The 27,503-nt window shown below is 37.8% G+C and overlaps 1 protein-coding gene across 3 annotated transcripts in view; it reads left to right on the forward strand.

Moving 5' to 3' along the window:
• Positions 1 to 27,503, forward strand: part of SBF2 (SET binding factor 2) — a 434,906-nt gene that overhangs the window by 380,966 nt on the left and 26,437 nt on the right. For 2 of the 3 annotated variants that reach the window (XM_081797377.1, XM_081797378.1), the window contains 10 exons: positions 334 to 509; positions 2,645 to 2,790; positions 5,215 to 5,413; positions 8,106 to 8,302; positions 10,425 to 10,565; positions 11,452 to 11,547; positions 20,205 to 20,389; positions 23,641 to 23,817; positions 26,118 to 26,219; positions 26,925 to 27,110. In XM_081797377.1, the coding sequence (XP_081653503.1) occupies positions 334 to 509; positions 2,645 to 2,790; positions 5,215 to 5,413; positions 8,106 to 8,302; positions 10,425 to 10,565; positions 11,452 to 11,547; positions 20,205 to 20,389; positions 23,641 to 23,817; positions 26,118 to 26,219; positions 26,925 to 27,110 (1,605 nt within the window). The remainder of the gene's footprint in view (positions 1 to 333; positions 510 to 2,644; positions 2,791 to 5,214; positions 5,414 to 8,105; positions 8,303 to 10,424; positions 10,566 to 11,451; positions 11,548 to 20,204; positions 20,390 to 23,640; positions 23,818 to 26,117; positions 26,220 to 26,924; positions 27,111 to 27,503) is intronic. The other variant, XM_081797375.1, reaches the window with a different exon arrangement.

Raw genomic sequence — 27,503 nt, forward strand, 5'->3', positions numbered from 1 at the left:
TCTCTAACCAACAGTTGAGAAAAAAGAAGGACATGTTTCCTACTTCAGCCACTATAAGTTAATATCTCTATCCCATCATAGAAAAGGTAGTCTTAAAGAAACCCAACTTCAAGATAGATGATTTTCCTTGCCGGTGAACCATCTATGACAAGTAAACCTTTCTGACTCCTTTTTCTTTAAATAAAAAATTATATTACGTTATATCCAAGGTCCCCTCAACCTCTGGACTTCTGCCATTTAGTATTATTTTCTGTTATTTCAGTAACTTGGGGGAAGTTATCTGGAAATCCTTAATTAATCCTTCTGATGTATTTTCTCTCTTTTTATTTCTAGTTGATTAAAGTAGCGTTTGATGAAGAAGTGAGTCCAGAAGTAGTAGAGATCTTTAAGAAACAGCTAATGAAGTTCCGTTATCCTCAGTCCATTTTCACCACCTTTGCTTTTGCTGCTGGACAAACTACCCCACAAATAATTTTACCGAAACAGAAGGAAAAGAACACCTCCTTCCGGTAAGAAGACAGTCAAGTTTCTTCATTTCAGCCTTTTCATAGCTCCCCGGCAGGGGAAATGACCTATCCTTTGTGTCAGTGTGTACGTGACAGCTCTTTTTGTCTGCCATTCTGTCAAGCCCATTGAACCTAGCTCAGAAAGTTATGGAACGGTAGCACTGATGTATGGAACAAGTTCCAAAAACTAAATGCTACAAGAGGTTTTGACCAATATGTCCATTGCTCATGATATATTTTTAGAATGTGAAATTCTGTTCCCCCTTTTACCCATATTGATTCCTTTCTAACTGCCTTTGAGCAGGCCCTTCAGTTTTCTTTGATATCCAGACAGTTTTGCTTTGATCTACAGATGGTAGCCTTTATTTTTTTCTTTTTTATAACTTTTTGTTTTGGTACAGTTTCAAATATACAGAAAAGTTACCACATAACACAAAGAATTCCTGTATACCATTTACCCAGATTCACCAATTGTTTATGTTTTGCTCCATTTCTTTATCATTCTCTCTCATATATATTTTTTCCTAAACTGTTTGAGTTATACACGTAACACCCCTTTATCCTTAAATATATCAATATGTATTTTCTAAGAACAAACCATGGTATATAACCAGGAAATTGAATTGGTATAAAACTTCTATCTAACCCAGAGTCCTTATTCAAATTGCTGATGATCCTTTATAGCTACTTTTTTTTTTCTGCCTAGTACAGGATCCATTCCAGGATCAGGCATTGCATTTAGTTGTCATATTTCTTTGTGGGACCCCTTATTTTCTGATGAAAATTTTTAGTAATTTATGTTGAAACTTTTACATTTCAGTTATTACAAAATAACAATTGCTTAAAATTTATCTTCAATTGGTGATAAAATATAGGGGCCAAAAGTTCAGTTCATTCATTGCTTAGAATTTGGTCATCTGCCGGTACAAATTACATATTAGGGAGTATTCTGCAGACTTTGGAGAAAAGCTCTTTTCTTTGCCTAAAAGTGGGGTAGGCTGGAGATTATAGAAGAGTTGAGGTTCCAGACAGTGTGTCATTACTAAATTGCATAGCTGACCCCCTGTACCACTGTTACCGGGTAAGTGAAGGGGACCATGCAGATCCAGAAATGATACACTGAAACATGAGCAGCTTCCTAGGTATTTACAGTAGTGAGTGAAGCATCTTGTCTTAGCACTGTGGAGTCACAGAGGAACCTGTGACATCTATTATTCCGACCCTCTATGGAAGATACAAAGCTTTGTATGGTGTTTTATGTTTAGAATCTGTGGACTATGGAAGGAAATACATACATACACACACATATAAAATCAACCTCTTTGTGTCAAGCTTAATCTATCCAGTTGCAAGGGAGATATAGCAGTTTTGTTTTTTTTTTAAAGATTTTATTTATTTATTTGACAGAGAGAGACACAGTGAGAGCAGGATCACAAGCAGAGGGAGAGGGAGAGGGAGAAACAGGCTTCCCGCGGAGCAGGGAGCCCGATGCGGGGCTCGATCCCAGGACCCTGGGATCATGACCTGAGCCGAAGGCAGACGCTTAACGACTGAGCCACCCAGGCGCCCAGGGAGATATAGCAGTTTTAAGATTTAAAACACCTTAGAATTGTCGAGTATGTAAAGGTTTATGGTGTCAGAAGGCAGGACACCACACATACACACTTAAACCTGGTACTAACTATAATTGTCATATGATCTCAAAGAAAAGCCTACAAATTAGTAGAAAGAGTTTGAATTAGTAGAGAGGGGAGCAAACGGGCTCCCATGCAGGAGAACTTCTACCAGCGTGGCTTGTGGGGGCTGGTAGAGGCAGTGGCGTGGATAACCAGAGTGCCTTAAGGGGCATGTTTGACCAAAAAGCCAAACTGAGTTTAAATTTGGAGTAAGTAGCTTATGTGCCACTCTAGGTTCTTGCACTTTTTGCCTACAACTGTCCTGATGACAACAGTGTTTTATAGAAAATTAGTCTACTGCCATATACAAAATGATCTAAAGAAGGGGAGGCTTACTGGGGTCCGGACAATCCTAGTAGCTGTGGATGTGGAAAGGAAACAAGTTGAGCTGTGTAGGTATCAAAAAATGTAAATGTTGTCCTCATATTAAATTGATGGTCTCTTTGGTTTTATGACTTGTAGCACCTTCTCAAAAACAATTGTGAAAGGTGCCAAAAGGGCAGGGAAAATGACAATTGGGCGGCAGTATTTATTGAAGAGGAGGACAGGGACAATTGTGGAAGAGCGAGTGAATCGTCCCGGATGGAATGAAGAAGATGATATATCAGGTATGTGAGAACTCCTTTTTCCTTCATGAATTGGTTTTATTCTTTCTTCTTATATGAATAAGAATAAGACACTCAGATGTAGTTGCCCTTAAACTTAGACTCACAAGAACCTAAACCTCATGAGAAGATTGGAGGCACTTACCAGCGTCTCAGAATTGGAAAAAAAAGAATATTTATTTTCCCAATATTCCATTGTTCAGATAAGATTTTGCTAAATTATACTTCTCTTTTACTAAATCCACAGAGCTGGTTGGCCATTGTCACATGGGTCTCATCAAAGGGAGAAAGAAAGAAACCCCAATGCATGGGAAATTTAGGTACAAAGTAATCCCCTGTACCTTATTGTTATGCAATAAATATAAGGAAACAAGGACATTGGGTATTCAAAATTAAAGATTTGGGTTTGGGGTAAGAACATTGTGGGTACTCTGAATCAAAATGAGGGACCAAAGATGAAAGCGTTCTTAGATGGTAAGAAAAAAAGTGCCTAGTAAATATTCAAAAGGACAGAATCTGAGAAGCTGAGATACCTCTCGGTTGGGAAAATAGAGGCAGGAAACCAGTCACAAAATGGCTTATCGACTGTTTTCTGTTCCTTAACCCACTATGGAGTATGTTTATGGAATTAACACTAGGGCGAATCTGATCTAATAGGAGGCAGGATACCTTTGCACCCTTTTTCTTTTCAGGATCTTAGTCAATCACTAGTGACTATACCATTACTACTTCTACTACTACTACTATTAAGGACGTTTTGAAGAAAGAAACCTCATATTTAGAGACATCACTGGCTAAAGGTCTCCATTTCAGTAGGTATACCTACATACTCTGAGAGCAATGAAAAGACCCACCATTGCATTACTGGAATGACCATTTGTGGGAACCCTGGCCTCCTTAGAGTCACATGGAAAGCCATAAAGACATTACCCATTGGTATTTGACTCTTCTAATTTGAAGTTCTTATGATTACACAGAAGAAAAACTGTTATTTTATTATATTTATTCTACCAAAAGACCAAATTATATAATGCTCTTTGCTCCTCTGAAAATAAAAAGCCAGCAGAAAACTGGTACTTGATGGTATATTTGCATTGTGAAGTTCACAAACTAAAACACAAAGTCTTGTATTTGAAGGGATAAGCTGTTACGGGTTTTTTTCTTTCTTTTTTTTTCTTTTTAAGATTTTTTTATTTATTTATCTGACAGAGAGGGACAAAGCGAGGGAAGGAACACAAGCAGGGGGAGTGGGAGAGGGAGAAGCAGGCCTCCCACTGAGCAGGGAGCCCCCAGGACCCTGGGATCATGACCTGAGCCGAAAGCAGATGCTTAACAACTGAGCCACCCAGGCGCTCCCTTTTTTTTTCTTTTTCTTTTTTTAAATTTTATTTTATTTTATTATGTATTTTTTTTCTTTAAATGGAAAAGAGCCATATCATTCCCTTTGACATTAGAACTTTGAGTACATATCCAAAAATTCTGAAACCTTAATTTGATTTCTCTCACTGTAGAAGTAAATAAAGTAAATTAGGACAGTTTTTAACATGGATTTTTTTTCTTTTTTTTTTTTTTAGTTAGAACATGCAGTACAATTAGGAATGTTAGGGGTTTTTCTTAAATCCTCCCTAAATGCTTGATTATTGGATAAATCCTTCCACATCTAAAATCTTAAGTGATTCTGTAACCTGTGATTGCAAAATTATGAGGGAGTTTCCCATGTATACCACATCCTCTGACAAAAATATTTTCCACAAAAAAAGTATAACCTCTTGATACCTCTCTAAGAAAAGTCTTTTCCCACGAGTGAACTTCTGCCTAACCTAGAAATTTCTAAAAAAAGTTTATGTTCTGAAAAGTTAACTGAAACCTGGATGATGAAGTTTGTATAGTGATCGTATTAAAGATAAATTTTACTGATGAGTTAGCCTCTGACGAAATTTGAATGTTTATTTTATAGTCCTAAATAGAAATCACTATACTTTGGCATTAATAAGCAAGCCTGATTGAAACAGAAAAATATGGCTAATGAATCCAAAATTCCATTATTTTTAGAAAATTTGAGTTAGTTTCCCTGGCATTTTCAAAGTTTATTTATTTATTTATTTAAGTAATCTCTACACCCAATGTGGAACTCAAACTCACAACCCCAAGATCAAGAGTCGCATCCTTTTCCAGCTGAGCCAGCCAGGCACACCCCTTCCCTGGCATTTTGAGCCCCTGATGTTTTATTTCCTGACTATCCATTATGGTTTTAATTTATGTTTGAACATAATGATTCTTCAAGGAATTAACAGGATTTAATATATACATCGTGCCTGTAGCCCTAATATAAACCACTCTTGGTTTAAGAATCCTCTTCAAAAGGAAGCTTCTAATCCTCTACTTTGAGCCATATCATTTTTTCAAAATCTGTTTCTGCCTTCACAGTTTCAGATGATAGTGAACTCCCCACAAGTACCACTCTGAAGGCCTCAGAGAAGTCTACAATGGAACAGTTAGTGGAAAAAGCTTGTTTCAGAGACTATCAGCGTTTAGGTCTGGGAACCATAAGTGGCAGCTCTTCTCGCTCAAAACCAGAGTATTTTCGAATCACTGCCTCCAACAGGATGTATTCACTGTGCCGGAGGTAAGTCCGTTAGTGGGCTCCAAAAAGACACCTTTCCTTTCTTCTATTTTGTCTTGAATGGGCTATTTGTCATCATAACCCAAAGGGAGAAAAATATCAGAAAATTAAGAGCAAGATCTCCAGGGATATGTGTGTTTAAGGGACGTTTTTTAGCAGCATGAGCAAGCATCTTCTTGGCATTCTCAGAAGTATAATTATATCAATGAATAGTGCCTAGATTAGAGCAAAAGGTGAAAGGTAAGTTTTTGTCTTCTTTAGGATTTTTTTTACTTGTCTTTCTCTTCCCATTTGCATCTTTTCTACCATGACTGAAGATAACTTGAAATAAACACAGGATTTTCCCAGGTAGATAGGAGAAATGGTCTGCTGTAGGCCAGGGGTCTACAAACTTTCTCTTTAAAGGACCTGATAGTACGCATTTTCACTTTTGCAGACCATACGGTCTCATTGCAGCTGCTCTGCCACAAAAGCAGCCGTAGATGGTAAATAAATGAATGGGCGGAGCCTGTTTGGGCCCACACTGTATTTGTTGACCCAAGTGTAGACAGGGTTTTCTTATGCTGTCTAATTAGAATATTTTCAAGGGATATTAGAGAATGGAAATGAACATGTTTTCTTCTATTCTTGTCATCTCTCACTGTTTCCTCTATCAGTTAAGTTCTATTCCATGCTCTATATTTATATTTATTAAAACTACATTTCCGCCATCCACAAGTTTAAGCACTTTCATCTCCAGGTAAGTTGTTGCCTTTGCATTCATAAATTCCCAGTTTGATTGAATAGAATAATGCTATGAAACTACTTTGTATTTTGTAAGCCTTGTACATATTTTAGAAAGTTGTCTTAATGTTACTGTTAGTTTCAACCCCTCTGATCCTGAAGAGCTATAGATATCTTATTTTAAATGACAGTTTAAATTTACAAATACCTGCCCACCCAACACATGAAAAGGTGCTCAACATCACTCATCATCAGGGAAATGCAAATCAAAACCACAGGGAGATATCACCTCATACCTGTCAGCATGACTAAAGTCAAAAACACAAGAAACCGATATTGGCGAGGATGTGGAGAAAAAGGAACCCTTGTGCACTGTTGGTGGGAATGCAAACTGGTGCAGCCACTCTGGAAAACAGTATGGAGGTTCCTCAAAACATTAAAAGTAGAGCTACCCTATGATCTAATCATACTACTGGGTATTTACCCAAAGAATACAAAAATACTAATTCAAAAGAATATATGCATCCCTATGTTTATAGCAGCATTATTTATAATAACAAAATTATGAAAGCAGCCCAATTGATGAATGGATAAAGGAGATGTGGTGTGTGTGTGTATATGTGTGTGTGTGTGTGTGTTATTACTCAGCCATAAAAAGGAATAAAATCTTGCCACTTGCAACAGCATAGATAGGTCTAGAATATAACATGGATGGATCTAGAGAGTATAATGCTAAGCAAAATAAGTCAGTCAGAGAAAGAGCAATACCATATGATTTCACTCATATGTGGAATTTAAGAAACAAAACAAATGAACAAAGAAAAAAAGAGAGAGACAAACCAAAAAACAGACTCTTAACTATAAAGAACAGACAGATTGTTACCAGAGGGAGGTAGATGGAGGGATGGATGAAATAGGTGATAGGGATTAAGAGTACAGTTATCTTGGGGTGCCTGGGTGGCTCAGTTGGTAGAGCATCCAACTCTTGATCTCAGCTCAGGTCTTGATCTCAGGGTTGTGAGTTCAAGCTCCACATTGGTCTCCAAGCCAGGTGTGGAGCCTATATTTAAAAAAAAAAAAAAAAAAAGAGGAAGAAGAGCAAACATACTCGCACGCAAATATATGGAATTAGAGGTTGGGAGGTTTCTAATATGAAATCTCTTTGGAATAGTATTTCTGAATAAACTAAAGGAAATGACTCTGAAACCTGCCTATCTTCTTGTGTTTCCTAATCTATAAAAACAAAGTACTCCTGTCTGTTTTGTATTTTCCCAGCGTCATATCCTGTAACTTCATGAGCTAACTTCTTTAAAAAAATTATCAACATGTAGTGTTAATATTTAAACTTATTTTGACATTTGAACATACTGTTCTCATACCAAAAATCATTTGGTTTTGATTTTTAGTTCTTTCACCATCTCATGCAGGCTAATACTAGTGTACTCTATGCTCACTTGTCATTTCAGCAGACTATTGAGTTGATAATTTGGCTTGTCATCCTCATAAAGTTGTTTTAATCCAGTAATCTTACAATCTTTATTTCAAGTTGACAAAAAGTAGTGTGTAACGCAAAGGGAATCATCAGTTTAACAGAGGCCTTTTTAGTAATTCTATATCGCATTTTTATTTTCTAAGTTTAGGTTATTCCGCAGAAGTCTGCAGTATCACTAAAGGGGGCTTATTTCAAAAAAGACTACAGATTAATGGATTTATTTAGCTGTTTTCACATCTCGGCTGTTTCTTCTCAACCCCTGGAGAACTGAGTTGAAACTAAGTTCCATGTTTAAAAAAAGTATCTTAACCTTCAACCAGTATGTTTCTGAGCCTTAGAAAATTATGGGATATGATGATATTCATGTTCTCATATTCTCTCTCTCTCTCTCTCCCTTCCTCTCCCCCCATTTCTTTCCTGTTCTCCACCCCACCCCCTGCAATCCCAATCATTCTCTTTCTCCTTTCCATGTCCCTGAAGCTATCCTGGCCTTTTAGTTGTACCTCAAGCTGTACAAGACAGTAGTTTACCAAGAGTTGCCCGCTGCTATCGACACAATCGCCTGCCTGTTGTATGTTGGAAGAACTCAAGAAGCAGTACCCTGCTTCTCCGATCTGGAGGATTCCATGGGAAGGGAGTAGTTGGTCTTTTCAAATCTCAGAACTCCCCTCAGGCAGGTAAGCATCTCTCTGCAGCACAGTTATGATCATTTCACTTCAGAGAATTCCTAAAAATAAAGGAAGTAATATCTGGGAATGCCAATTGTGCCCTTATATTGAGCCTTCTCTCACACGCAGGCTTTCCACTGTGCAATATAAAACATGTACTACTTGACAATGTGGGGGTTACACCTTGAATTTGACATCTTGCTTAATATGTCTGTCTATATTTGGATTTTAATAGAAATTATCATAATAAAGTCTTTGGTTCTAGGCTATTTTCATTTCAGCAAACCAAAGTATCCACAGATGGAAACTAGATTATGCTAATCTTTCTCTTTCCTTCTGGGAAGCATCCAAATGTATTTAACAGCTTCAGAGGCAAGTAGGGATTCTCTGTCCCATGTAATATGAGATATTTTATCTCATTCCTACAAGTCACATGCACACACACAAACAAGTCAGCAAACTAATGACCAAAATGCTGCCTTTTTTAAAGAAGCTCTCAAGCAAAGGATATTTTAGGAAGCTAGAGGGAAGCCAACTTAAGAAAGCAGATAGTACTGCTGTCCTTTTTTCTGAGGATATTTTTAAGCACTATGTTTGGGGTCTTGACGTTAGTCAGGAGCTATATTTTGCTGACCTTTCCCATAACTTCTAGTTTATAGTAGATGCTCAATAAAATTAAACAATAGATGACCAAGATATCAGATCCAGTTTAGGTTTGGCTGTGTTCTTAACTCTTTGGAAATGAGGTCAGTCAAGTTCTGTGGGTCAGCAGGTAAAACCATGTGCTTTTGATATCTCCTTTTTGTTCTCATTCATTTTCCTCCTGAAAGTTAAAAGTTGGCCAGTATGTCCTTGACCGTTCACTTGACTGAGGGCAGCACACACACAACATAGCAGCAGCAGCAGCAGCAGCAGCATTATCCCACCTGTCTTGGAGTCTCAACATTGGTATAATTAAACACAATTGGCTTTGAACTATTTGGACACTGGGAAATCCTCCCAAGCCACACAGTAGATACAATAGAACACAGCATATAAGTTACGTAAAGTGGGGGAATCATTTCAGAGCCCTGATAAATATATCACTGAGCTTTTCATTGGAAAAATTGAAATTATTTTATTCCACTGGTTTCTGATATTTTTAATATAAAAATATTTCATATTTTTGAGCTCGCACATATGCTTACATTTTAATATCTTTGAAATTGGGATACATCTTAACATTTATGTGATCAGAAAGAATTGTCATAGTTTAAATGGAAGAATTTTTAATTCTTAGTACATAAGATAATGGTACATCTTATAATTAATGACATCTTAGAGTTTATAAAATACAATAATGGCCTCTTAAAGTTTGTAAAATATAATTTTGCTAATTATTTTTTTATTCAAGATGTAAGAAAATTTGTTAATACCTGTTGTCCTTCTAATGAGTCCAGAATGATGCCTCTTTAAGGTGCCTGGGCCAGTTTCAGTGATTCTTTGCTCCACACAAACCAGACTCAGACTACCTCCAACCTAGAATTGCATTCACATTTGTTTCCCTCTGTGCATACCCTCTGCCCCTCTCTTAGAAGGACCAGGGAATCTGGCAGTAGCTGTTGCTACCTTCTCCCCATCTTCCTCCCCTCTTCCTGCAACAAACCCCTACAAGTTCATGTGCCCTGTTAGACCTGTGTGGCAGAATTAGAAGAAAGCTACTAGTATGGGGAATTCTCACCTCTGCCCACTCTGGGATGCCAAGGGAACCCACTCCATCCTCTGCTTCCAGACGGTAGCATGGACAGGATAATTGGGGGAAATCATCAAGAAGATGTTGCCTTTTGTGACTCTTCATTTTGAGTTGCTTGTATAATGAGAAGCTACTCCTGTGCTTGGAAGGACAGCCCTGTGCTGGTTTTCCAGACCTGGGCTCTTTCTGGGAGGATGATGAGGCAACCAAGAAGTAGGTGTGGTGAAACCAGTATTAAAGGAGGATAGCCATCTAATAGTTTACAGCTCAAAGTGGGTCTGGTTTCTATATTTGGGTGTGGTAACTTGAAGATTATATACAGAAAGAATAAGATACTTAGGTAGATAGCTCTTTTATTAACATAGAGACAGTTTGTTTTATTCACTTTTTCTTTTATAGCTCCTACCTCCTCTTTAGAATCTTCCAGTAGCATAGAACAAGAAAAATACCTGCAAGCCTTACTGAATGCAGTTTCTGTCCATCAGAAACTCAGTGGCAATAACGCCCTTACGGTCAGGCCAGCACTTGCCCTGTCTCCAGGTAAGATCTGATAATACTTCCTTCTTGACAACTATGAAAGGTCAGATTCATTCTAACCCAGCGTTAGTCTCTTTAGTTATTTATACTGTTCCTTCTGTGTGACCCCTTAAAGCTTTACCCTGTGGGGCTATAACTTTAGCTCCTTTTACTTAAAAATCAGCATACCACTGCTAATGTCTAGTAACAGTAACCAAATGTGGGGATTCAATTATTTCCTTTTTAAAAGAATAATAGGAGTGGGGAACATCAAGTCATCTTTTTTCCTAGAATTGTTTTTACATGGACTTTAACATATTATTACAAAGTTGAATGTATAAGGTGAACCCCTGATTATTTAAATGCATATGTAGTAAATCATTGTGTGTAAGTTTGAAATTCCTGAAATTTCTGCAGCCTTTTATGATTTGTAGTACAGTTTGTTTTCACTAGATTTGGATGAAGCCATTAAGACTTGTACTAATATTCTGTTTCAGTTATCATGTGATGGAACCCCAAAGGGTTCATGTAGAGGTAACCCTAATGTGTTAGACACAGGAGCATGTGACTTGAAAAGTTGGTCTCCTTGGCTTAATCAGCTATTTGAATTAGCTCAACATAAGCAGAAAGTGGCTTTTCTTGTAAAGTAACACCATGCATGCCTTGCTTCATTTATCATTAAATTCTCTGATTGCACTTGCCAAACCTAACTCTCTATAATCTTGCAAATGTGTGTATCTCTGAGGAAATAGTAACAGTGCCTTGTTATCTCTATTAAAGCTGTGGGTACTTAAAAAGTACAATGTTTGGCAGCAATTAGACATGCTACACATGAAGATAACTTTTTGTCATTTGAGTAATGTTAACCTGAACGACGTGGTTTTTGTTCTTCTTTTTGACTGACTTTCAGGGACTGAAAGGAGGACTTCAAGAATGTCCACTGTGCTTAAGCAGGTAGTGCCAGGACATTTGGATGTAAACCCATCCAATAGCTTTGCTCGAGGAGGTTAGTAAGATTGATTTTATAACTGAGCACTGATACGACCTTAAAATCAGAAAACTTTACTCTAGATAGTGATGTTTTAAATCAACTAATTATGGTTCAAATTGTTCTTAATTACCCTTTCTAAATAAATTATCTAATTTGTTACTGGTGTCATGACAGATGAGTTTAGCCTTCTGGAACAAGAGGCATAATAATTGCTGAAATCTTAGATATTGATGAGTTTGGAAGCCGTGGGAGGTAAGGGGAACATGTCTGAATGGTCAGCCCTGCGAATAGCCTACAATGCTTCAGGTTTGCAGGGTAGCAAAGCTGATCACAGAACATAAGCAGCTAGAGAAGAATAATCTGAGACCCAAAGAATTGTGCCTCCCCAGTGCCTGTAATTTTTACTCCTATTCTCTGAAATACTAGGTTAGGGAACAAAAGAGAATGATATTCAGGTTACTCTTTTTTTCCTCTGGGCTTTCACTGCTGGCATAAGGAAGTAGAGAAAGGCTTGTATTTGCTCTTTTAGCTCCAGAGGTGGTCCACTTTGGTCTCTGGAGATTATGTGAGATTCTTTTACTTTTCAGAGGAAATTCCAAAGCAGCTATCTTGATTGTAAAATCTCCTACTTCACACTGGATTCATAGAATCTTGGGCTTTTCCTCTCACTCACATGCAATGCTGAATCCTCTTGAAAACATACCAAGTGAATGATCCAAGTTACTTGAACATCATCAGTAATGGGAAACTCATTTCTTCCTAAAAGTAGTCCCTTGCATTTGTAAGCAACTCTATATTTGTTAGAAAATTCTTTCTCATATTGATCTAAAAATCTGCCACTATGTGACTTTTACATATTGGCCCTAGCTCTGCCCTCTAGAGTTAGAAAATTCTAAATCTTAATCTCCATACTACAGCCCTTAGGATTTAAAAGCTGGTATCATCTTTTCGCTCTGAGAACTTTAATTAACTCCAAATTCCCCAATTTGAATGGCTGCCTTCTATTTACCATCTTTGTCACTCAGTGAGCTCTCCATAGATTTGAACTCATGCAGCCTCAGATTACATTAGATATGAGGATGGCCCCATCACTAGGTTGACCCATACTGACATTAATATCACTTGAAATCTCTTCCCATGTGCTATTGCTCTTAACAATATATAATACTAGCCTTGAGGGTTGATTTTTGAACCTAAATATACTATGTACTGTACCTACAAAATTCCATCTTTTTTTATATGGACTCTTGTTTTAGACTTTGGATCCTGATTCTGTCTACCTATGTATTAGCCTCTTGTCATGCATCAGTATGACCTCTGCTGTAATGTAACTTGTTGTTTAAAAAATATTGAACAAGCCAGACCTAAGGGCAGAAGTCTTCATCAAAATAATTTAGAAGCCTGGGGCACCTGGGTGGCTCAGTCGCTAAGCGTCTGCCTTCGGCTCAGGTCATGATCCCAGTGTCCTGGGATCGAGCCCGCATCGGGCTCCCTGCTCAGCGGGGAATCTGCTTCTCCCTCCCCCACTCCCCCTGCTTGTGTTCCCTTTCTCTCTGTGTCTCTCTCTGTCAAATAAAATCTTTAAAAAAAAAAAAATTTAGAAGCCTCCCTGAAGAAAGAGATTGTCTGTTAATATATACTAGTTAAAAGTCCTACTAAAACCCACCTGGCCCATATTTCTAAATCTCTGCCAATCTTTTTAATTTGATATTTTCCACTCTTTCCAACTGTTAACTATATCACAAAAGATTATATCGTTAGTTTACCATGACTCATTATAGGAATTAGTGCCTTTTCCTAAGTAATCATAAATTATCCATTAGTAATCCATCCTAGAATTTGGTTCAGAATCAACATAAAGGAAGGCTCTATTTCACAAAATTCACTTTTTCCCCTTTGAAGACCAAGATTACTACGCACATCTCCTGGCAGTCATATTGGTTCTTTAGATACTTTTTTTCTACCCATCAGAATGTTCTGCAATTGCAGGATAATAGCTTTCAACCTTCTTCACTCATCTTCTGAATTAAGATTTCAGGCCTGAAGGTCATTGTCTTAGTTTGCTAGGGCTACTATAACAAAGTGCCACAAACTGGTTGTCTTAAACAATGATTGTCTCATAATTCTCTGGAGACTAGAAGTTCAAAATCAAGATGTTATCAGGATTGGTTCCTTCTGAGGGCCATGAGGCAGAATCTGTTTCATGCCTCTCCCCTAGCTTCTGGTGGCTTGCTAGCCATCTTTGGCATTCCTTCAGCTTGTAGAAGTATCACCCAGATACCTGCCTTCATCATTATATGATGTTCTCCCTAGGTGTCCGTCTCCAAATTTTCCCTTTTTATAAGGACACCAGTCATATAAAATTAGGGGTCCATCCCCCTCCAGTATGACCTCATCTTAACTAATTACATCTGCAATAACCCTATTTCCAAGTAAGATAACATTCTGAGGTACTGGGGGTTAGGACTTCAACATATGAGTTGGAGCAGAGGCATATAGTTTAACCCATAACAGTCATAAAAAGCTTTCCTCTGAATTTTTAAAATACCATTGTTTTAAAGTTTAAGATACATACCTCATTCTTATCATTTCTTGGTGAATTTGACCCAAAAAAATACTGCAGTGACTGTCTCCTAAGGTTCCTGCCTACTATTCCCGTTGTCAAGAGCTCAGATCAGAATTTGGCTCAAAGTTGCAGTTCCCCTTATTGTTTTGTTTACCATCTGAAAGTTTATATTGTCAGCAAGGCATGTCAACAGTTTTTCCACGCTCTGCTCTTGAGTTTTGCCTTTGTAAACTTCATCAAGAACACATTATTTATTCCTCCATTTGGCCAGATGACTTGTAAGATAAATTTCAGGTACAAAATTATCTCTTCTATCTTAGTACCTAAGGCTCATGGATATTCACCAAAATGTTTCACCTACATTTTCTTCTCTTTTTTAATATTGGCCTCAGACTCAGCCTTTTTTATGCAAAGAGATCCCCATTTGTGGTTACATTCTAGTCATGACTTCATTCTTTGCTATTCTCAAAGGTATCTAAAAGGCTATGTTTACCTCTTAGGGTCAAAATCTCCTATTTAATTTGTTTCTGACCCATTCTATGCATAATGAGACCATAATAATTTTTTCTGACACCCTTCCCAAATATTTTCTTCTGAAAATTACTGTGAACTTGGTGTGTTTCCTTATGACGGTTTTTTGCCCATCATCCTGGTATCTTAAACTAGGATCCAGAAACATAAATCTTATCTTTTTATTCCATCTCTTAATTCTTTTCTCCCAAAGCCTCCCAAATCTTCCAGCGTCCCAGTGGTTAACTGGAAGATGAGATACTGCTCTTTCCTGGCTCCTTCAACTTCTTCTCTGATCCCTAGAGCTGCTTCCTTTGTCTCTTCCAACAGTATCATTCCTCTTCACATAGAGTAGCAGGAATGGACTGGGGCAAGCAAGTTTGGGAAGTCTTAGAAGATTCCTTATTAACATGACCATGACAGGCAGACACACACTCAGACGGGCCAGGGCAAGACGAGGTATAGACACGTGCACACCCTGTAAATAGTTCATTTCCTTGTACCTCCCCTCAATGAGAGTCTCTTCATTTTTCCAGATAGCTAGGCGCACTTCTCCAGAAGTTCCTCATCTGTCCTGTGTGGGAAGAGCCTCCTATCTCTAAATCTTCCTCTTAACCTTCTCCTTTTTTCCTCTTCTCTGTATTTTTGCTGTCTTTTCATTCCTTTCATTGTCATAATCTTGGGTCCTGGTTTTCTTCTTAGGTTATTTTCACTATGTGCCTTTCTCACTCACGATGAGCCAGAGTTTAGATTAACCCCCACCTTCTCCATCACCCTTTTTTCAGTCAGAGCAATCACTTTGCATTCTGTGTGCCTGTTGATGAGTTCCTAAGGCAGGGGAAGCAACCTCTTTTACACAAGAACTAGTTAAGAAAAAGTGAAGATGTGAATAAAGCACATTGCTTTTCATTTAAAATTAAAATCACTTTTGAGCCCTATGCAGAAAGCACATATACTTTATAAGTTGGATAAATTATTTTGTTGACTAGAAAAATGTCATGAAAGGGACATCTGGGTGGCTCAGTCAGTTAAGTGTCCAACTCTTGATTTCAGCTCAGGTCTCGGTCTCAGGGTTGTCAGTTCAAGCCCTGCCTGGTGTGGAGCCCACTTTAAATTGATTAATTAATTTTAAAAAAGAAAATCGGTTCTGCCTCTTAAATACAAAAATATAATAGTTCAGTGTATTTGAGAAGTAGCCACATGGAGGCAGCCTTTTAATTTTTCATCCTTTATATTTCCATGGCCCTTTAAGTTTCTCTACATGTGATAGTTTATCCTTATAATAATCTCTCTAGGATACATATTTTAAGAGGCTCTGAGAAATGAAATGACTTGGCCAAGATCACTTAGCAACTAGGATAACTGGTAGTGGGATTGGTTCAGTCCGTTTTAGTGCAGCAGTAACTGAATATAGCGTGTACCTCATGCACTGTGCTAGGCATAAGGCCACCTTGATAAATTCAGTCCCATCCCCACATCCAACCCAAGCATCTCTTTCCTCTTCTCCTTTGGCCTGAACAGAATGGAGGGAACAATACCCGTACTTAGGAAACACTCATGTTTTAAACAGCAGTGCATCCCCATTGGTGGGGTGGGCTGCACCACTTCTTCCCTGAAGCAATCCGCTTAGCCAAACCCTGCTGGACGGTTCCAGGGCCACATGGTTGCTTACATGACAAGACACTAAGAGTTTGATTCAGACCACAGTGCTACCACTTAATGTGTGATCATTAAGCAATTTAGGAAACCTCTTAATGCTTGGTGTCCTCATCTATAAAGCACAGATAATAAATAGTATCTAACTTTAAACTAGTTATGAGGAATAAATGAAATAATAAATGTAAAGCACTTAACTTATTAACTGGTTCATAACAGGAACTCAGTCAATGTTAGTTCCATGATTGTTGTGGTGGTTATTAGTTATAGTTGCCTAATACTCCACTGAACTGGGAGAAAAGTCTACATTTGCATTTAAATTACCTTAAACCAGGTTGCTTCTCACAGGCCTAAGGCAAGAAGATAGAAGACATCTGCTCTAGGTCTGGGCCAACAACTTACAAACTTTTTTTATCGTGATTCATAGTTAAAAATATATTTTATATTATATTACATTATAGAAGTATTATATCAGGTAACACTAAGTCACAATGCAAAATGTATATATACTAAAACAGAAGTTTCATGAAATAATATTTATCTGTACCACATGCAGTGTACATAGTATTTTCAAATTCTAATCTATTTCACTTTTTTAAAAATACCAGCTTGACCTACTAAAGTGATTACAGAAACCACTAAGGGGGGGTGTAATGCCTTTGGTTAACATGACTGCCAGATGGGATTACAGTCCTCAAAGCCCTCTCCTGGCCCCATATCAGTACAGGCCATGTGCTCATTGTTGATTTTCAGCTATGTGATGAACACTTGGCAGTTTTTCATTAATGAGCCTCTATTTGGGGAAGTGCTTAATTTTTTTTATTAGTTAATACCCCTCTTTTCATTCTCTCGGGGCAAATAATCAGAGTTGAAGATACAGTAGAAGGACCACAACAACTCCAAATGTATCAATTTTCAAAAGAAAATAATCAACAACTGTTTTTAGTACCTACATGTTAGGCTCCCAGCATGAATACAACAATAAATATTAAGGTCCTTACCCTTTGGAGCACAAAATCTAGTAGAATAAAATGTGCAAAATAATCACAGTGCAGTGTGATCACAGTTCAAATAGAGCTGTCTACAACCCTGGGGACAGTGAAATGCTTTTCAGAGGAGTTCACATTGTTCCTGGATCTTGAGGGATAAGGAGTTTGTCAGGTAAAGAAATGTGAGAATTAGTTCCGGGCAAAGAGACTAACATACAAAAGTGGTAGATGTTCAGGGAATAGCATCTCAGAATCAGGAACCAACCAGTCAAACTTCACTATAAGCATTTAGGGTCCCATATTCCTTTAGGAAATCTCAAAACCTTAGCAGAAAGGAGAGGAGCTGGCCAGCACACAGGAGGCCTTGTGCCTTTACCATGTTGTCCCATGGTCTTTGTTCTGTCTTGCAGTAGAATTCCTTGTGTGCAATTAGCCAGTGCCTCCACAACCCTTAGCTTTCTGAATTCCTTTGGCCACTAAAGCCATTAATGCCCTTCATTTTTTCTAAAAGAGTGAGGCAGAAATGAAAAAACACCGCTAATGATTTTTCTTTTATCAAACTATGTCATATGCAGTTTTGTAATATATAGCTTAATAATACTGCTGTTAACATTTTCAATCCTGAATAAATGCAAAATCATTTTCCCTAATTGACTTGAGCAGTTCCTTTGCTCAGGCAATAATAGAACTGTGACCTACCACTCACTGCTGTTGTCACTCCCAGCTGAAGTTTGCCACAGTCACGGAGCACTGTTTTTCTGTCGGGGGAAAAAACAATATTACTCAAATTACAAAAGTATTATCTCTAATACTGCCTATCATTTTGGTGCAAGTAGGGATTTTAGGAGAAGTCATTACTTCAGTTATCACAAGCTGTATTTTTTAGTGGCGTTGGGGATTGTCACAGGATCATGAATTTTTGCTGCTCATACCATCTATTAAAAATAAACATAATTTCAAAATGAAAAGGAAAAAAGATAGTGTGGCAATGCTTGATGCTGTACTGCAAAAACATGCCCTTAGTTATTCCAAATGGTTACGAGAGCTTCATTCCTGATGTGATGACCTTGCTCAAAGAACAAACGTGTTGTACAACACGTAGCATTTGCCAATCCATCAACCTCCTTAAATACTAGGGCCAATGCATTCCTAACGTTTACACCCCGCCCCCAATTCCTTAATTTTATTATATAAATTTGTTTCTCACCAAATGACAATCTTCAAAAGCTTATTCCATTTGGTATAATTTGTTCGTGGCACTCTGCTGTGCTGTCCATTTCATTGTGCTTATAATATTTATAATCAGGTGCTGACATTTCATTTAACAGGCGCTCAGTTCATCTTTTTTGTGTGACTGTGCAGCTTTTTGTTAATCATATTTTCTACTTTTATTATATTTACATTTTCCCCCTATGTTAACTTAATTTCAAAAATTAAATAACCTATTCTTCTCTTACTCAATTTGCTCTGATGTTTGCTGCTATCTACATTTCATTCCTCCTTCTGTCTTTAATCTCACTTACCAGTGCTTGGGTACAGAGATAAATGTTTTACTCAGTCAAATCCCAAATCTTCAACTAAGGGAAGAGTCCATAATCAAGGTACTGTATTATCTGTCCTGATGTGTCACTCTTTTTAACCATCTTCATATGAAAGCATATTTGTTACAAGTGACTTTTTTCACATTTGTTTGTCAAATTATGTCCTTTATTTTCATCCACATTCTGAATTTGCTCTGATTCCATTTATAAACACTTCCCATAATATCTAAGATGAACTCATAGGTTACGTAGAAAGATTCATCCATGTTAAGCAGAAATCACCTACAAAAGTTTCTTGGGAACCAGTCTCCTAACCCTATAAATGCTTATAAAGAGCAAAGCAGATGAGACAAACATTATGGTGACTTCCGGTCACCTAGAAACATGGATTAATTTAACATTTGGCAAATATTAAATGAAGCTTCTCAAAGAGCCTTTCTAAATCTAGAGAAGAAACCTCACTTTAGGGAAGCAGTGGCAGTGTCCTATACCCCAATGACCCCATCAACAGCATGAACACCATATGGACCTTTCTAAGGGGCTCTGTTGTTTTGAAGGTACTACAGTGTTAGTCAAAGTTTGAGGCTTAATATTTGCCTTTGTGTTTAGATACTGAATATTTACTCTTCACTTGCATGTGGAAATTCTTGATTTCTCTAATTAATATAAGTAAGGTCAGTTTATAACATGAGATTCTTCTAGCAGCTTAGCTTTGGCCTTTCCCTTAGAAGACATCTGCTTTTGACTGAAATTTTAAATAAAACCTCCTAAGTATCAGTGAAATGCACATTACTAAATTTATAACTTCTTACTATTTTTCATGGATACTGGGACAAAAAGATGAGAATATAATGTTTGCTGGTTTAAAATTATGTCATTTTGGCATGACACACAAATATTAATTCTAAATCCAGCCTCTGATTTTAGTAGGTATAGTAAAGTTCTAATTTATTACTTAATGTACATTTATTGTTGTGTTGACAGGCTAAAGCAGGGAAGTGTTCCTTACTTCTTTCATGAAACCCTGAGAAACTGAGTCACTCCGTGTTATCTCATTGTTGCCTTCTGCCCACATTTTTTTGTTTCCCTGTGTCATGCACTCTTTCTATTTATGATCTCAGCATTCATTTATAAGTACTGACTTTACATCAAAATGCAAAAATATGATTGACTTGGGTGACTTCTTAGATCCCTCCAACCCTAAGATTGTGTGATATGGAAATGCTGTATTGAATAATGCTTATATGTTGCAAAAGTTAACTACAAATGACCAATATGATCCATGATTACTTAGATGAATTAATTTGCTATTACCTCTAAAACTGTACCTACAGAGCATGCATCTTTTTCCCTATTCTGTGGCATTCCCACATCAGATTATCTCACTCAATTATTTTGGCTTTTGTGAAGGTGTATGGGCAAGTCTTCGCTCTAGCACTCGCCTGATCAGCTCTCCAACATCTTTCATTGATGTTGGTGCCCGGCTGGCAGGCAGGGACCACTCGACCTCCTTTAGTAACAGCACCTACCTGCAAAACCAGCTCTCGAAACGCCAAGCGGCCCTTTATATATTTGGTGAAAAGTCGCAACTAAGGGTAAGATTTCTTTTTCTCACTTGGAAGCTTTATGGATAGATGAAGGCAGTTTATAAAACTTATCTCAAACCAGCTTTTCTAGAAATGTCGTTTTACAGCATAGATTCTTAACCTGGAGTTAATAATCTCAAAAATTTTTTTTAGCTCATAGATATGTATGTATGTATTTCTAAATATACTTAAAAAAATCAAACATCAGGAATATTAGGAACTGTACCTACAAAAAAGAAATAAGGCTCATTCAGGCTGTGTTTTTCCATTGTCTTAGTTCAGCTTCCATAGGAATCTGTGCCCTTGGCAAAATAGATCCCTATTGATAAAGAAAGCTACAGGAAGGTAGGAGAGTGAAAAGAAGACTATGGCACTGCATATGGAGACAAGGGAAGGCCAAGACTGTTTTCTAAGCTTAACTTTTTAAAAACTTTGCAGGGCTGTGTATACAGAGACACATGTCCTAAGGCAAGTCAGAAATTTCAAACTATTAGATGCTAATCAACTTTATTCTTACTTTTAAATGATTATCTGAAGAGCTAAAGACTATGCTCAGGTCCTATAAATTGTAAAGATAGTCTCTACCTCCAAAAGCAACTATTCCTCGGGTTTGTTTTAGCAATTCGTACATTACAAAATAAATTCATTACCACTGATAGGTTTGTGGGAAATAAAAGTATTTGTTAATTCAGAAATCCCCTTAAAGTTTAGCCCAGTGCTCCAGTCAGCACTGGGCAATCTAGACAGACCTTCAGTTGAACTGTGGAGCCGGGGCTGTGAGCAGGATCCCACACGCTTACTTCTCAAGATGCCAGTGACTGAGTCATCTCTTCTCTGGCAAGCTGGCTTTGCTCGCTCTTCTCCCACTGCCAGGCCTGCTGCAATCACTTAGTCACAACCTTTAGGGTAGAGGGCATGAAACTGCTGGGTAATGCTCAGTTTTTAAGTATGCACATGTGTCTTCTGATACAGCAGAAAACTTTATATCCAGAAAATATTCAACAGTAACCCAGGGCTGCCTGTCCAGCCTCTTTGGCACCAGTATCTTTCCCAGAGCACAGACTTTCCACACTTCAACACACCACTTATTCATGACCTGAATCACTCTCCAAGATTTGTCTCCTAAATTCTCACCTCTACCATTGCCTTTGCACGTCAGTCCTCAGATGAGCTGTGTGATCATGCATATATGAGTAAGAAGGACTGACTTCTTGCGACTCAGCTTCCTTTTTCTCCTTCCCTCCCTCCCTTTCCCCCATCTCTCTCCTTCCTTCTTTCTTTTTCTTTCTTTTATCCACAAGGTATTATATTTTAAAAACATAATTCTACCATCCCGGCACAGTAATTATTAGGATTTCTGTATATTCCATTCAAGCTTTCCTTTTTATTTATTCAGTTGTATCTGCAGAGTGTAGGTCCTTATCTGTCTGATGTGTGCCACATTCTGGCTAGCACAGTGCTGTCTAGCTGCAGCCCAACACTTTCTTCTCCCCACAAAGGAGACATAGAGGAAAGTAAGTAAGTAGAGAATGACCTATTCTAAATAATCTTGAATTGCCCTTATTTACCTTTTTCAATTTACATACTTTAATACCTTATACTTAGAAACAAATTCCTTATGACCTAGGGTGTGTCAACACTGTGGTTGATAGTTCCTGGTTCATAAGATAAGCATACCTAGCTCATGTACAGTTGAGAAGTGGAAAGGAACCTGGTTTTCCTGGAAAGTAAACTATCTTTTATCTGTTACAAGTTTTAAAAAAAAACTAACAGATAAGAACTTATCTCAAGAACATGTTTCCATGTTGTATAATAGTCTTCATAATTACTTTAATCACTACATGGCATCCCATATTGTTGGATTTTTACATCTATCTTCTATATGTAAAATTGCAGTCCCATTTACAAGCATATAGTTTTTTATTTTTTTATTGAGATACAATTCAGTGGCGTTTTGTTTCTACATTTTAGATTATTTCTTTAGGGTAGCTTCCTTTTTAAAAGAGGAATTATTAAGACAAAGAAGCTTTTTTTCGAAACTTTTTTTTCCTTAATACATATTAGAAATGCTATTTTAAAAAAAGAATTAGGAGTTTTTGCTTTTTAGTTTAAAACTTTAATATACCTTTTTAAAAATACTCTAAAATAACCAATATAAAACATTAAACAGACCCTATGCATAAGTCCTTGGCAACAGTTTTTTTTTAATTGTGATAAAATACAAATAACATAAATTTACCATATTAATGTGTACAGTTCAGTAGTGTTAACATTCACATTGTTATATGCCCAATCTCCAGAAAGCAGTTTTACTCTCAGAAAAGCAAATAATCCAATAGAGTAATTTTGGCAGAATGTGAAGAAAGCACAGAGAAATGTGAGAAAACTAATTCATTCTTTGATACGAAAAGGTTGAGAACTTTTAAATCTTCAGAACTAGGCAACTAGATTATCAAAACAAAATAGACCAAAGGACCATCAGTTTAGCATTTTTAAATTACAAATACAACCTTGTGTGGAATAAATTTCATATGGATTAAAGATGTAAATGATAAAAGTATTCAAATAAATAGAGATTGATACATGTGTCATATTGAGTGGAAAAAATACTGTCCCAAAGCTAGAAATCACAAAACCTTTCAGATTTTACTATATATAAAATTTTGTATTATTACCTTTAAAAGAGTAACTACAATGTTAGGGCTGTCTTAGGGTAGTGAGGTAGTGATTTTTATTTCCTTCTCAATGTTTATCTCTACTTTTTTTTTTCAATGACTAATTTTTATTTGCATAATAAGAAACAAATATGTGTATGTCTACAAACTTTAATTTGTAGAGTTCTGGAACCTCAACAGTATATTACCTTTTCATTACAGTGTATATCTTGGGGAGACTTAGTTTACAGTTTTGGATTAATCATGCTGTCCACATGTCACTGGTTCCTCTTTAGACTTCCAGGCTCATGGCCTTACAATTGGCTTATATATGGTGTTATAAATTCCATCAGGTTCCAGCCTACCAGTAGTCTCTCCAAATTCTCAGAATGACAGCAAGCCAAGTCAAACCACAAGACCTTACAAATGGCTCTTTCCAGTAATACTGACAAATTAGCCACATAAGATTGACTTTCTTGACCTCTGCAACCTCTGTAGCTACTTGGCCTCAATTAACTGTACATCATTAAGTATTGCCCTGTTAAAAACAGTGCTCTTTTACCTATAGCACTTCATCTGCCTAATTCTCTTCATCTTCACCCACAGAACTTCAAGCTAGAATTTGCTTTAAATTGTGAGTTTGTTCCTGTTGAATTTCATGACATCCGACAAGTTAAAGCCAGTTTTAAAAAACTGATGAGGGCTTGTGTCCCAAGCACCATCCCTACTGACTCAGACGTGACCTTCCTGAAAGCCCTGGGAGACTCTGAGTGGTTCCCACAGGTAATGTCTGGAGCGGCTCATCTTATAACTCAAGGAAAGAGAAGTCCAATTGGATATACAGAATTGATATTTGAGGGGAAAAATATTGTGTTCCCCCACTACCTGACCCTCTCCCCTTCTTGTATGCCCTCCATAAAGGCTTTCCAGTTCCAGGAAACCATGTGATCTAGATGATGGGTCTAGAATTCTTCATCCCTGGGCTTTCATCTCTCTATCATTGAAACTTGGTCTTCATAGGATGCTAAAGAGGAGGTCTTTATTGTTAGATGGGAACTTTTTGACATGCAATAAATTTAATCAACAAATATTTATAGGACTGCTGCTCTGTTGTCAGCAGAGTGAGGATCCAGGACAGAACGTGATTTCTAGATCACTCCAAGAGCCTTTCCCTCTTACTTTCTCACCTCCCATGTGTCTCTGCCTTTTCCGTGTGTCTAGATTTTAGATTAACCCTCAGACTAGCCACCAAGGTCATTGGATGCCCTAAGCCTACCTAAGGTTTAGGAAAAACTGCATATCCTTTCTTCAGCTCAGTCAAGCTTGGGATGTTTTTAATTAAACTCTTATTGAGAAATTAAGGAGAAATAGATACGCCAGCACACATAACCCTCATTTCTTCCAAACCACAGAAGAAAGGTATTTATGACATGCATGTTTTAGACACTGATGCAGACATTTGGCCAAGAGCATCTCTGCAGTATACCCTTCAGCCTTGTCTTTAGGCCACTGATGCTATGCCCATTATTCCTTTGCCCCCTTTAGGAGTTCCCAGCCCCTCTCATCCCCTGTTCCTATCTGCCTCCAAGCTTCCTGCCTCTCTCTTGTTTTCCATAAGCCAGGAAATAATGGGAGTACCCAGGGCAGTGACTATTCTCAAGATACTTAAACTATTAAAAAAAAAAAAAAAAAAAACCCAGCCGCATATACAATTAGTTATAAATCTAGATCAGGTTATGTTAATGCCTATTATGGCAGTTCAGGATACTTTTGAATACCCGTGGAAGGAGCTGATCAAAACTCCATTCTGTCCCTAAGCTATGAGCCTCAGCCCCAAACTGTTCCCACCACCCAACATATCTGTCTGTTTCTGTACATTGTGTGTTCTGCTTCTTACTCCAAAGTGGGTCTGTACCAGAAGTTGGTGACTAAAAACAGTGGAAAATATTGCCCCACTTGGGATATTGGCATTTTCAAAGTTAACTCAGAGTAAATGCTAAGCCCAAGAGAATTCAAGCCTGGTAATGGCTGTGTTATAGAACAGTGAGTGAGAAGCTTCCCATTGCTGGAGAGGATATGTGCCTTGTTCCTGGGTTTAAAATAGCCCAGCTCTGTTTAAAATATGGGGGCGGGTGTTATTTTGTTTTATGTTAGTTGACAGTTGGATTCATTCTACAAATTATATCAAGTGATGCTTAAAATATAGTTTTAATCTATAATACACAATTGGTTTTGAATATGTATGCTCTGCTCACAACCTAGTTGTTCATTAGGGACTTGAGTCTGCTAATTTGGCTTAAAAGGCTGAGCACAAATATAAGTTTTCTTCCCATTGAATACACAGTGCAGACAAATAAGAGTGTCTTTTAAAAGATAAAATTCATTTGTCATAAAATTCAGCCCTTTAAAGTGTACAATTCAGTGCTTTTTAGTATATTCACAGAGTTGTGCAACCATCCTCCTATCTAATTACAGAAAAATTAAGAGTATCTGAAGTAGAATTGACTACATCATAGAAAAACACATTTTAAGTCCTAAGTGTTCGTAGGGCCACTTAGACCCTCTGTCTCTTCCACTCTATGGAATTCCATAGCTCTTCTACTTGGGGGGGATCATGTACGGCCAGTTTATTTCATTGTCCATTATTCAAACACATTGTTTTAAACTATGTCTACTTTTGGGGTGCCTGAGCGGCTCAGTCGTTAAGCGTCTGCCTTCAGCTCAGGTCATGAGGGATCGAGCCCCGCATCGGGCTCCCTGCTCCACGGGAGGCCTACTTCTCCCTCTCCCACTCCCCCTGCTTGTGTTCCCGCTCTCTCTCTGTCTCTCTCTCTCTGTCAAGTGAATAAATAAAATCTTTAAAAAAAATAAAATAGAATAAAATAAAATATGTCTACTTTTAAATCATGTCATTATTTCATCTTGATTTTGACAAAGAACTTTAAGCATTTAAAACTTATGTTCTTTTGTCCAAATACTTTATCCCTAACTTGTTTCGTTATCTAAGGTTGATAATGAGTCTGTCTGTTCGTGATGCTCAGGAAGTGCCTGGTCTAATTGTGGCCTCCTTTCCTGTCTCTTAGCTTCACAGGATTATGCAGCTGGCTGTGGTCGTATCAGAAGTACTTGAGAATGGTTCCTCAGCTTTGGTCTGTTTGGAGGAAGGCTGGGACATCACTGCACAAGTAAACTATTAAAACATAGTTTTATATACTTAGTTTTAGATTTATATTTAAATCCTGTTGTTTTTAAACTCTGCAGATGAATCTTTTGTATAATGACTAATGTGTTTATAGATAGAGAAAGTCCTATGTTAAAAACCACTTAGTATCCATCAGAGAGCTCTGTGCCCTGAGCTTCCAGGCACTACATAAGCTGGAGCTCTGGCCCAGGGCATCAGGCTCCCACATGACAGATACACCATGCGAGCATCCAAATGGAGCCCTTGATCAGAGGGTAGGACATGGACCATCCTTCTTGGGTTTTGTCAGTCTTTTCCTTGGCTTTCAATAAGCCCCTCCTTTACCAACTCCAGAGTGAAAAAAGGAAAGTGTAAATATAAACTAGGTAAGATGTTAATCTATACCTGCCAAAAAGTAGATAATAGGTTTGAACTGACCCGCTAGCCGTATTAATTAACTTGTAGGAGAGGGCTGCAGACAGCACACTGTTCAAATAAAGATTAAAATCATAAGTCCCTGAAAGAAAATATGTAGCCAAAATGAATTTGAGGTTTTGTTTTTACTGTGGAAAGTTTGCAGAATTAATCTGATTGGCTGTCCTGGGGCAGTTAGTGAACAAATTTGCTGTTCAGGTGACTTTGCCTGCCTTAGTAACAAAATTTTTTCAGGACTGAAAGTAATGAAGTATCCATCCTGCTTGTGCCCTAGGTGACATCCCTGGTTCAGTTACTCAGTGATCCCTTTTATAGGACACTTGAAGGCTTCCGGATGTTGGTCGAAAAAGAATGGCTCTCTTTTGGTCATAAATTCAGTCAGCGGAGCAGCTTGACCCTCAACTGTCAGGGTAGTGGTTTTACTCCAATCTTCCTGCAGTTCTTAGACTGTGTACACCAGGTAAGTAGAGCAAACTTAAATTGACTTGATATGAAGGAAAGAAAAGAACTAGCATTTATCGCGCATTGCAGTTCTGTGCCTGGTATCTTCATGTCTTGACTCTGATGGACTCAGCCATAAGACTTGCTGAAATCTTAGCAGTGGATTCCTGGGAATAGAGAAGAAAAAGAACTAGTTGGTTTCTAAAACTAGGAGAGCTGAGTTGGCAATTGGGCTGGCCCCGTGTGAAGTGGCCAGCATTCTAAATTATCATCTCCCAAGAAGAGGGGCACACTTGGGTTTGTTGTCCAGGAAGGTTTGGTCTATGGTAGAACAGCAAAAATCTCTAGATGATGGCAGGGCCTGAAATCCAGCAGGTGGTCTTCCCAATTTGGGAGGATCTTAGCTTGTGCC

The sequence above is a fragment of the Leptonychotes weddellii genome, chromosome 11 (genome assembly GCF_054177405.1).
Source record: "Leptonychotes weddellii isolate Sample4059 chromosome 11, ASM5417740v2, whole genome shotgun sequence".
NCBI classification, from domain to species: domain Eukaryota; kingdom Metazoa; phylum Chordata; class Mammalia; order Carnivora; family Phocidae; genus Leptonychotes; species Leptonychotes weddellii.